The 13,367-nt window shown below is 31.9% G+C and overlaps 1 protein-coding gene across 1 annotated transcript; it reads right to left on the bottom strand.

Moving 5' to 3' along the window:
* Window positions 1–2,365: 2,365 nt before the first annotated feature.
* On the bottom strand, window positions 2,366–5,485 carry LOC136230080 (rho GDP-dissociation inhibitor 1-like). The gene is made up of 5 exons (XM_066019018.1): window positions 5,080–5,485; window positions 3,760–3,823; window positions 3,448–3,669; window positions 2,742–2,866; window positions 2,366–2,578 (listed from the first exon to the last, which is right to left on the bottom strand). Exons 1-5 carry the CDS (start codon window positions 5,305–5,307, stop codon window positions 2,510–2,512), a joined length of 708 nt encoding a protein of 235 aa, XP_065875090.1. The 5' UTR covers window positions 5,308–5,485; the 3' UTR covers window positions 2,366–2,509.
* Between the last annotated feature and the right edge of the window lie 7,882 nt (window positions 5,486–13,367).

The following is a 13,367-nucleotide window of genomic DNA, read 5'->3' as shown; positions in this document are numbered from 1 at the left end:
TAACTTGTCCAAATTGATCATTTTACCCCTCCCAAACTCATCGAATGTCATATTTACCCCCCTTAACTCTATAAAAGTGGTATTTCTCACCCCTTATGATACTATTTACCCTCTTAACTCCATAAAAGTGGTATTTCTTACCCCTTTATAGTGCAAAATTAATAGAATTTATTCAAATGAGTTTGAAAATATATATATTTTTTTTTAATATCAACTTTTTATTTTGTTTTAATTTGATAATTATATTGATCATTCATGTGTTTATTACAATAATATTGTATTACAATAATTAGATAATCAAAATTTAACTAGCTAAAAAAGTTGAAAAGAGAAAGAATGAATAAAAGATACAAATAACAAGAACATTAATATAAACAAGTTAAAGACATTATATATAGGGATAAGGTACCAAAATAGGCCTATGGTTTTTGGAGAAATATCAATTTAGGTTCCACGTACAAAATAACACTAATATAGGTTTAACGTTTAAAAAATGGTATCAATTTAGGCATCGATAGCGGATTGTAAGGGGTGAGAAATATCACTTTTATGGAGTTAAGTGGGTAAATAGGACATTCGATGAGTTGTGGAGGTAAAATGGCAATTTGGACAAGTTAATAGGGCTGGGGGAACATTAGGCCTAATATAAAATTATTTAATACAGAAAAACACGCATATTTGTAATATATATTTTTAAAAATGTACAAACATTAACATTTCAACAAAAATATCATTGAACAACCCAAAAAAAAAAATAGTATTTATAAGTAATATAATTCACAAAAGCTACGAAACAATGTCCTTAATCCATATCATGAAAACAAATATAGAGAAAACAATTAAACAAAAATATCCGAAAATAATAAACACAATTCACGAATAATCATACGACAATGTTCAAAAGTGAATTATAATAATAATAAAAATTAATAATAATAAACATCGGCTCTTAGGCAACGCCCATGCGGTCTAGGCGGAGCCCAGTCGGCTAAAACTCGCATATGAGCCATCAAAACGCCTAGAGAGACTAATCAAAGAAAATCGAGACGGATTCTCGATTTCGAGCGCATAGGCAGTCCAGACGGTCTTGGTTTTGAACCGTCAACATTGACCATACTAAAGAGGAATGACCGGATGAAAGACAAACTTTGATACCAATGTCAGGAGTAGTACTGAGTTTAATATAAAATTAGGAGAATTAGGGTTAGGAATGGAAGAATTGAAGAAAATGGAATAGATTAGGAAATTCTGAATATTCTCAATTGTTACTTCCTATTATATAGGTGTGACTTTATATAGCAGTTGAGTACAGCTAAGTTCAGAGAATGATAAGGAAATACAACTGTGATGTAACAGTTGGTCTAACAACTTCCACAATAATCCAAAACAGTCTATTGTAAAAGAAAAGCAAATGTCTAATAAAATAGACAAATAAGACATAAACTTGATAATAATAATAAAAGCTAATAACAACGAACAATAACTAATTCAGCTATTCCTTCTGTTGTATGTGACATCACTCCACCTAAATAGGAGGGAGTTGAATCATCCTTGAAAGAAGAAAATGGAACAGATTAGAAAATTCTGAATATTCTCAATTGTTACTTCCTAATACATAGGTATGATCTTATATAGCATTTGAGTGCAGTTGAGGTCAGATAAGAAAATACAACTGTGATGTAACAACTCGTCTAACAACTTCCACAACATTCCAAAACAGACTATTGTAAAAAAAGAAAAGAGAGAAGCAAATATCTAACAAAAAAAAACAAATAAGACATAAAACTTAATAATAAATAGAAAGCTGATAATAATTAACAATAACTAATTCAGTCTTTCCTTCTGACGTATGTGACAACACTCCAACCCAACAGGGGGGAGTTGAATCACCCTTGAAAGGGTGATGTCCAGCAGTCGGGGTGCTCCGGCACCCGTGCCCCTGCCCGTTGTGATCCAAAATCCGTTGTATTCCGAAAAGAAAGGCAGGGAACTTGATTCCTAATGCAGATATTAAATGAATGCTGATGTTATTGACATTGTAACTTCGGCTGCCTCATTTTCTCCAATGGTTTTCATCACTGTAGATTGATTGGATGATTGTTCTAAATGGTTAAATTTATAGATTGTTTATCTGTACCTGCAAGTATGCTTCATGCTCATCTAATTCAAGGCTATTACTCTTAAAAAAACAAGCCATTTACCAGACCATTCAATTGGCCATTTAACCATTTCTGGTTTATTCCAACACAAGATATCAGGCTCCTTGATACCGTGTTCGACCACAACCATAGACATGACTATGATAAATTTGATTTCTGACTTGCAAGTAGCTCGGAAATCGCAGATAAGACTTGGCGCATGGAAATTGTAAAGAGATTGTAGTTTTCTCAAAGTTAAAACTTCATTGTTATTTTTGAAGGTTCAAAATGTATCTGTAGTTTATAGGACACAGAGAATAAAACACCCCAGAAAACATAATAAAACAATATCTTGCTGCAGAACATTTCGGCTAGCAGCTCTTTTTGATCTCGAATGAATATTTAAGCTCCATATGGCATCTTTTATCATCATCTATGAACTGCACGAAAAAGTTGCAACGATGTAAGTCAAGTTCAATCATTGTATGTATGTGTTCCAAATTGGAATGCTATTTGGACTAATCTTATCAGATAATCAAACCACATTTCGATTCAAACCGACTAGTCATATTAAGCAAAGAAAGAAAATGCAGTCGGACTAACCCGAAGCTTTGCTGAGTATGTTCCCCTTGCTAACACACCAGACGGAGTAGTCTCCTCCTCCAAAGAATACACATATGGTTCCCTTTGAGGAGCAAAAGTACCCAACATTCCTTTGTTTCGATGAACTGACAATCAATACAATGCGAACATAAATTTCACGCTACGAAAATGTAATAACAGCCGAAACAAATGAAATGCATGCCCGGGATTGGAAAGAACAAACTTGGTCATTCTTTTGGACTAGGTAGCATTTTGATTCAGAGCTTTTATTCAAGAGAACATACAAGAAAATTAACTTAAAATTATGTTATGACACATTCAGACAATAACCAAAAGGATGATCTGCGACGTACTTCGCTGAAGCACTGTTCAGTCAAATTGTGTTAGTATGGTGGACTTCAGATATGTTTTTCAAACTTTTTCGCTGCTAATAAAGCAACAGAAAACGTCGATAGCTCATTTCCCGAAATGAAACTCAACAGAAGAAGGCAAGCTGAAAAAGGGAAAATAACACTAAAGAATGTTTAAACTCAGTCTTGTTTTCAAATGCACCCTAGACCAAGTAGAACAGAGAAATTATCTCTATAACCAACTCGGACTTCATCGGCATTATTTACTAAAGGCCGCAGAATTCATCAATGTTTTACTAACGACGAGATAAACATGAAGCAAGAATTTTAAATGCAAAGAGAAGACGATTTCAAACCTCGAATTCCTCCCTTCCACACAGTATTCGAGTAGGTAAGGCCAGAGACGATGTTGTGCAGAACACTAAACGTCATCTTAAGCTGATATCGAGATCCTTCTTTGAGAGTGAAAAGGACCCGGCCAGCCTGATTTTCACCAATAGGCAAGGGAGTATTTACTTCTCCAATATCATCAGATACAATCCCTATGGAATGAAACTTGACTTCAGGTTCCATTTTCCCTGATAAACCAGAAACATGAAAGCATAAGATACAAAAAAACTCAGATACATAACAAAAGATGGAAATTAAAAAGCCTCCATTAAACAAACCATTTAACTCGGTTTCGACATTGCCAAGCAGCTTCTCTTTCCACCTCCTCAAGCTATCATCATGCTGCAATGTAAGCTTACGTCAAAAACACGGAAACAACGGATACAATGCTGAAAGTAGTAATAATTTTATATCCATTTTGGCAACAAGCTGGACCTAAAATTTTATATCCTATTGTAAAATAAAATTTTGTTTCCTTAGTAGCATCTGAGATATTTAGGCAGTAAAAACCAAGCAAAATAATTAACATTCCATAAATACAAATCCTCTACAATTCAGAATCACAGCCTACAAAAGCATTTATGTTACATTTGTTCATAAATCCAAAGATTAAGCAGATTCAAGCAATAGATTCTATTGATTCTAAAAACAACAGCAAGAAAAAGAGAATCCAAACACAAGGATAACATAGAAACTTGGGGGCATGAAAAAGGCAAAAATAATCTCAAAGCTCGTGATCATTCCGATTTTGGCGGATTGAGCACTCGTCATTTATTTTTGGTCGCATCAAGCACTTATTTGCCGAATTAGTTAATTGTTAACAAAATTGTATTTTTTTTTTTTTTTTACCATTTCTCTATAGCCACGTCACATGTATAAAAACCGGCTTACAAACGGTTAAAAATGCAAATTTTAAACACGGATGAAATGAATAACAATCTATTAATTCATTGTTAACCTCTAAGTCAATTGTTAACAAAATTGTGTTTTTTTTTACCGTTTCTCTATAGCCACGTCACATGTATAAAAACCGGCTTACAAACGGTTAAAAATGAAAATTTTAAACACGGATGAAATGAATAACAACCTATTAATTCATTGTTAACCTCTAATATAGTTAATTGTTAACAAAATTGTATTTTTTTTTTACCGTTTCTCTATAGTCACGTCACATGTATAAAGACCTGCTTACAAACGGTTAAAAATGTATATTTTAAACATGGATAAAATGAATAACAACCTATATTAACCGAGTTTCTTTATATTCAAAGTCACTTTTCTTGTCATCAGGGATAAGGGACTCTATATATATTGAAACAAAAGATTAGGGTATCAAATCAATCCACCAAAATCAGAACTACAAGGGGGATTCAGATGCTTTTTGCACATAAAAAATTCAAGCACATTCAAAAGAAAACCAATGGCTTCTCCATTAGTTGCAATTGAGAAAGTACAGAAAAAGAGGCATAAAAAAAAGGCTTCCCCAAATTGAAAAATCAAACCAATTTCATACATAGTTTGTCCTCAGATTATCATCATTGTGAACCAAAAACAAAAAGGATGAATGAAGCTTAGACAGATAGAAGAGAAGAAAAAACCTTGTCTTTCTCAAGTTGTTCCTTGAGAGAAAGCAAAGGGCCAGGAACAAAACCAGTAACAGGAGCCTCAATATCTTCATCTTCTTCCTCAAAATTATCATCATCATTCTCTTCAATCACAACTTCACTTACTGATTTCTCTTCCATTTCCTGTTTTTCACAAAAACCACCAGCATTAGATGACCCAGCTGCTGCTGCTGCTGCCACTCCCTTCTTCTCGCTTTCCATTTCCTCTGTTTCTCTCTCTACCCTAAACCCTTTATTTAAAGTTTTGAACTTTCTCTCTCTGCTGTGACTAAAACACTTTAAAATGAAAACCCTTTCAACTTGAACAATCCAAAAGAGAGGATTTTGGGATACAAAGCTGAATTAAGGAAGCAGAGTGGGTTTGTTTTTTTGTCTATTGTCTTTTATTCTTCTGTCCAATTTTTGGGGGCTCAGTGTTACTGTTTGGGGAGTGAATCTGAAATAACGAAAACAAAAAACAGGTCCTTTTTCTTTTTTTGTTTTTACGGTTTGGTCCCTGTATAATGAATACTCGTTTGTTTTGTAAATTAAGAGTCAAAATGACACCTAAAATTAAGGGTTTTAATTAATTCAGTGGTCAACTTTAACTTTCGATAAATTGACAATCAATTTTAATATTTAAAATTTATAAAATTAGGATTTGACAAAAAAAAAATAAAATAATTAAGAACTGATTGTATATCTAAAATTTGATTTTAATTAAATTGATTTTGACTTTTTTTTTTTTGACAAAAAAAATGTTAAGATCCATTTTTTGACCCTTAATATTTTATTTGGTGCATTATTCTTTTTTTTTTGAATTAAGGTGCATTATTCTTCTAACTTCGGTTTTGTACTAATTTGAGTTTTTCTGCCATCAATTTAGAATTTTAATATTTTAAAAAAATGTTATGTAAATGAAAATGAAAATATTTTAATTTATAGAAATTCCAATAAAAAGTAAAATCTTATGAATAACTGAATAGGATGGCAACATTAAAGTAATGATTATAATTTATAACAATTAAACAATGTTAAGTAGTTTTCACTTTTCAAGAAAGTATTATGTCTATTTAATGGTAGCTCAACCATGCCAAAAGAAAAAATTAAAAAACATTCACAAGTTTTTCTTATTAAATTATTTTGGAAAAATTAGAAATTGAGGGATGAGATTTATATAAAAAATAATTATGACAATAATTTTTTAAATTTTCAATCAATTCCCAATTAATTAAAAAAATGGTTTTTTACCTATTATAATATAATTACCATATTAAAAAAAAGTACATCTATTCGGAAAATCAACTAAGGTAGTGTGATCATATAAGACGAAAAGCGTTTGATTCACCGATTAGAAGGATTGAAGAGTGACATAAGATGTAATAGTGAGGGGTAGGAGAAAGCCTAAGCAAATTTGAAAGATGGTGATTGAAAGTAATATGAGTTTATCGGGAATTGAGGAAAATATAACGGTTGATAGGACGGAGTGAAGAGAGAGAATTTATATCGCTAATACCAGAGGCGGATGTAGCCCGGTGCCTTGAGGGCTCCAGTCCCCTGGCATCGGAGCTGTGTAGGGCTAATTTCTGGTTTCTAGAAGGAGCTGCCAAAACCCTATTCTCCTTCTCTGTGAAGAAGGAGAAGCGTAAAGCCCATCCCAATGGGCAAGGCTAGGTTTTTTTTTTTTCTAATTTGCCTCATAACCAAAATGATCGTTGTTTTGGATTGTGGCAAATTAATAAAAAAAATAAAGGGATTGAGATCCCTTTAATTTGTTCCCAGTAGCTTGCCTCTCCCACTTCCATTTGTTCCGGCCGGCCACCACCATATAGGTAAATTCTTCCTTTCTTTTTTTTTGAAACCTAGGTAAATTATTTTTTCTAAATTAAAATTAGGTTTATTTTTTCAGGGTTTTAAATTTATGAAATTAATTTAGGGGTTTAAAATAGGTACATTTTCTGATATTATATGAAATTAATTTAGGGGTTTTTAATTTATAAAATTAATTCGGAATCTCGAAGATTAAGTTTGCCACTTATCGAGAGCTATTCCGTTGTCAAAAAAATAGGTACATTTTCTCATATTATAGTATATGTAACGAGTACGTTTTAGTATTTATTTAGCAATACAATTAAAATTTTGTATACTTTGATTTTACTTTTTCATATATGCATGATTTTTTTTTTTTGTAATGTTGGGCTAAAATTAGCCCCCCTATTCAGAAATCCTGGATCCGCCAGTGGCTAATATGATTTGATTTTACGATTTTGTATGACGATTCATGTAAACGGATCCCGAATTATTTTGGGACTAAATTTTTTTTTTTGTTGTTAAAAAAAAAAAAGTAGGCAATTATGTAAAAGAAAGAGAGTAAGGGTCCCTAATCCATATTTTTAAACTTAGAAAAGGAAACAATATTCTATTATAGAAATATTAAGCCAAATATGCCAAGTGACGATATATTAAGGGCTATAATGTGAAACAAAAATGACAGAATAGGAAAAAACAATTTATATATTGAAAACGGACAAAAGACATGCGAGCCATATTTCTATTAGCCAATCACGCCGCGGATATATATGCACACGCAGAATTCTCGTTGTCACGGTCAAATAGAAAATAAATTTGGTTTTTCTTTAATTATTTAAATAGGTATAAAATAGGTATATAGTTTTTGAGAAGTATTACACGTATAAAATAATACTAATATAAATTTAACGTTTAAAAATGATACTAATTTAGATTTCGATAACGGAACGAGACACGTTATTAATATTATTCTGTTAAATTCTATCAATTATACGTAGGGCTGTAAATGAACAGAGCCGCTCATGAGCGGCTCAGTGATCGGCTCGATGAAAGCTCGGCTCGACTCGGCTCGATTTGTAAATGAGCCGTTCGTGAACACGATTTACTGGCTCGGTTCGTAAACGAGCCAAACTTGAGCAGGTCAAAGTTCGGCTCGAAAGCTCGCGAGCAGGTTCGATTAGAATATTTATGAACAAATTTAGTTTTGTAGAAAACTATATAGTTTTGTGTTAGTTCACAAATATCTAAACTTAATATTATTTCATTTGCTATTAGATGAGTTCGTTCACAAACATAATAAATGAGTAATAGACGAACTATTTGTAAGCATCTTGTTTATTTATTCACAAATTTTACTTGTGAGCTTGTTTATGTACATAATTAAAGAGTTATTTACGAGCAAACTTCACAAATATAATTACAATTTACTCATAAACAATTTATGGTTAGATAATTTTCTTAATGAACCAAGTCCAAAACAGGATTTTGGGCTCGAAACAAGCTCGAAGCTCGGCTCAAGCTCATTGAGCAAGCCAAAGCTCGACTCGAACTCGGCTCGTTAATTTTATAGCAATCTCAACTCGGGTTCGAGCTCGTTAATTTTATAGCGAGCCGAGCTTGAACAGGCCAAAGCTCGGCTCGGCTCGATTACAACCCTAATTATACGTGGAGAGAGAAATCAAGACTTAATGGAGTAATAGAAATGACGTATTCAATCCGTTTTAAATTGTTACCTTTTTTAAACGTTAAATCTATATTATTAGTATTTTGTATGTGAAGCCTAAATTGATACTTTCTCCAAAAATAATAAATCTATTTTGGTACCTTATCCCATTATTCAAAATTAAATTTCAAACAATTTTTTTTCTTATAGTGCATTTTCGCTCTTTCCAATTAAGGGAGAAGTCAAAAGAAGAAAATATTGTTGTGTTTATATATATATATATATATTTTTTTTTTTCTTAGATTGAGTAATGTGTTACAAGCGCAAATTATATAATACACATAATCAAAAAAATTCTTTTTTGTTCTGTTTGTAACGCCTGTCAGCTAATTCTTATGAATATTTATTCTAGACATATATGAAAATTCTATTTGTATTCTTACCTTTAAAGTAGGGGTGCGAACCGGACCGAAATAACCTACCGAACCGATGAATTTCGTTTTTTTGGTTCGGGTTTTGGTCTATTAGGCTCGGTTTCAGTTTTATTTTTTATAATATTTCGGTAATTTCGTCGGTTCGATTTTTAAATCAAAATTACCGAATTAACTAAACAGACCGAAATAAATTAAATATAATTAGAAATTAGATTTATTATATAATTGATGTATATCGTTTATTGTTCTAAATTATATTTGATTTATTATATTATTAGAATCTTTTTTAAGCATGATGTTTTTTGGACTGCCCATAACTAATTATGTTATTGATCTATTTAATGTTTGTCTACCAATTTAGTACAATTATACACTAATTTATATTTGGAATTAAGATTGATTTTTCTTTAAAAAAATTTTTTTGCGCACAATGCGCTTACATTAAAGAAGAAAGAAAACCGAATAACCGAACCGAACCGACCGAAATAATTCGGTCGGTTCGGTTCGGTTCGGTTATTTATTATTATTCTGTTAGATTCGGTTTTTATTTTTAATGTTATTCGGTTTTTTGTTATTTCGGTTCGGTTTTCAGACCGAACCGACCGATTAACACCCCTACTTTAAAGATTAAGTTTTTGAAGAAGTTTTGGTGTAGCAAATAAATTTCGACAATTTATTTCTATTGTAATAAAAATAAATACTAAAAATATTTTCAAGAAAATTATATTGCTAATATAAGTTATAATTAGAAGGTCACAAGTCGCTTAAACCAGCCATCAAGTTCAAGTCCGAGTGTATGTAGAAAATTTTATTTGAGAGATGATTCATCTATAGGGTGAATGATGACCATTGAACCGAGAAATCACACATAAACTATTTAAAATAAAATAGGCCACATAAAATATAGTGTTATATTATTTTATAAAATTATTTTTGAGCATATTATATTTTCGGGTGATTTTAAAAAGAAATGAATAAATAAATAGGATAATCTTACTAAATTACTACAGTAAAACCTCTATATAGGAATACACTTGGGATCGAGCTATTTGTATAACAATTGGGAAGTTATCACTAAATAGAGTTTGGTAATAGAGGTTATTACCAAGATTGATCGAGTTTTTTTATAACAAAATATAGATTATTCCTATATAGATTATTCTAGGAGGCAATTTTGAGTTTTCAATTATTAGTTCCTGCTAATCCTCATTAAGGGTATTTAATTGTTATTAATTTGCTAGTTTCTTTTGGTGAGTTTCTAATTAATGATCAAATACTTGAGATTGAAAACTTGTGTAAAATTTATTTGATCCATAGAAAAAATATACATAATTATTACTTTTTGTTTCATATACAAATTCCAATTGTAAGCATCCTAGATATTATTGGGGTTTTAATCTTCTTTTTAATTTTGCTCTTAATTTTATCAAATTTGTATTGTAGAATTCCATTTACAATTTCATTTCAGAATTAGGGGCATTCTTATTATATATGAGAAAAATACATTTGCTTGTATGTTGCTGATACGTGATATTAATTACCGGATTGATTTATGTGTTTGGCATGTGTACGTGATACATTGATGAAGATCATGTCGGTATGAAGATATTTGGGAATGACAACGGTGATGATGGCATGAGAATGAGAAATATATATGGTATGTATAAATTGGATTATAGAAAATGTTCGTTACGATTGAAAAGAGAAAAGTGAATATTGTGATCATGTGAAACATTGAGACCAGATATTTGTTACGACGGGGTGTCAGGACTTGAGTATTACAATAGGGTGTCTGGGTACCGGGTATTTGTTACGACAGTGTGTCAGGATATCGGGTATTTGTTAAAATAGGGTATCCGGGTACCGGGTATGTGTTACGACAGGGTACTCACAAATATAACATTGGGGGTACCGAGTATGTGTTACGATAGGGTATACTCATGATATAGATACTAGTGCAACCATTGAGTATACTAGACTATGATAAGCAGAGCCCTTTGATAATATGAGTAATAATATTTCGTTATTAAACGTTTTGCTTGATAACATATAAATTAAAGGCACGAAACTATTGTATGTTATGTGATTACACTGTATTTAATTAACTATCATATTAAGTCGACATAACACTCTTTTCCACCTCCATTTTTCAGGAATAAAAGATTAGTGACACTCGTCCGGGATCGGCCAGTATATAGAATCGTCATTATTAGGATTTTTTTAATAGTTTAACTTATATGCACTTATGAGAAATTTTAAGCGTTCGGTTTTGATCTTTTAAACTTGTTGATTTATTTTTATAAATTTAATGAGACTTGCAATATTAAATGGAATTTATTTACTTATTGTTCTAAAATTTACAGTTTGTGAAAGTGAGTGTTACACTGTTAGGCTCTGTTCTTTATCGCTGAACTGAATTGAACTGAACTGAACTGAATGCTACTGAATACTGAACTGAACTGAATTCAACTGAACTAAATGCTACTGAACTTAACTGAATGCTACCGAACTTAACAATAATGATGATATTAGACTTAAAATAATTTTAATGATAATATTCGACATTAATAAGCTAATAATAATAATAATAATAATAATAATAATAATAATAATAATAATGATTCTAATAATAAGAATAAGAATAAGAATATCAATAACAAATAAATATATTATTAAAGATAAAACTAAATTGAATATCAAATAAAAGCTCGGCTCGATAAAAGCCTATGAAATTGCTAGATAAAATTGCTCTTGGATACCAACATTAGGGGTAAAATTACACTATTTTAGACATTAAGGGTAAAATTGCTCCTGACCCAAAACGTTAGGGGTATTTTTACACCTTCACTCTACAATTAATTGTAAAGCTTATCCCATAAATCTAGTTTTGTCCATTAATAATTGAAGGGAAAAAAGATGCAATTCCTAATTTCAAATATGGATGCATACTTTAATTTTATTTTTTTATCAAACGATGTATATTTTAATAAACTATCATTTCTTGACTTTTATCTAATTTATAAATAATGATAAATTATAGATAAATAATAATAATAATAATAATAATAATAAATTATGATAAATTATAGATAAATAATAATAATAAATTATATATAAATAATTATAATTATAATAAATAATGATAAATTACTGAACACTGAAACTGGATGCTGAAATTGAATACTGAACTGAACTAATTGCTACTTAACTGAACTGAACTGATTGTTACTGAAATTAAATAATAAATAACATGAGGTTATTGTAATAATTTTTCTTATTAAAGTGACCACGATAATTGTTGTTTACATGATATGTTGGTCCATCAATCTATCGAGGTCATCTTATGTTAATTTGATAAACTATATATTTTTCTACTTCCATCTTTTCTTTTTTTTAATGGGTCTACTTCCATCTTAGTCTATCAATCTATCGAGATCATCTTATGTAATTTGATGAACTGCGGAAGGGTCAGAAGTTAAAAAGGAGTGGAGGTGAGTGGTTCTGGGTTCAGTTTCAATACGAAAGATTGCCCCAGTTTTGTTTTTACTGTGGAACCATTGGTCACACTGACAAGTTCTGTAGCCAATTGTATGACAACCCCGACCTGACGGACGAACGTCTATTTGACAGCAGCCTTCGTGCGGTCAGTAGAAGGTCTGGGATTCAGATTGGGAGGGATTGGCTCCGCGAGCCTATGGAGAGTGGGCCTTTAGTTGAGCCTTCGGTAGCACTGGTTAATCAGCCTATTAATACTGCATCTGCTAAAAAGGCAGCTGAAGATGATGATGTGATCATTGTTGACATAAAGAGACAGCGAATCAGAGAAGGCAGTTTTATGGAGACTAACTGTTCCGAACAGATGATAATCGGAGAAGGAGCGGGACCTGGATTCCAGGCCCGCAAGGGGCTATGAGCATCTTAAGTTGGAACTGCCGAGGACTGGCCAATCCTCGGACAGTTGAGGTCCTTAGGGACATGATTCAGGCCTACAAGCCTACGTTTCTATTTCTTATGGAAACTATGGCAACTGAAAAAAAGGTAGTAGATGTTGGGAAGAGGTTGGGCTTTGAGGAATCTGTTGTAGTGGATAGACAGGGTCATGGTGGGGGATTGGCTCTTTTCTGGAAAAACTCTGTTTCGGTTACTGTGATTGATAAGGCGGCGAATTTTATTGACGTTATGGTCTCGGCTCGGAATGTGGGGCAGTGGCGGCTTACGGGCTTCTACGGTTTTCCCGAAAGGCAAAGGAGGAGGGAATCGTGGGACCTTCTTAGATCCTTGCGGAGAAGTTTGGATTTAGCATGGGTTTGCATAGGAGATTTCAATGATCTTCTCAGTCATTCGGATAAGATAGGGGGTAACCGGCACCCTGATTG

The sequence above is a fragment of the Euphorbia lathyris genome, chromosome 5 (genome assembly GCF_963576675.1).
Source record: "Euphorbia lathyris chromosome 5, ddEupLath1.1, whole genome shotgun sequence".
Taxonomy (NCBI): domain Eukaryota; kingdom Viridiplantae; phylum Streptophyta; class Magnoliopsida; order Malpighiales; family Euphorbiaceae; genus Euphorbia; species Euphorbia lathyris.
This window is presented reverse-complemented; position numbering and strand designations above follow the sequence as displayed.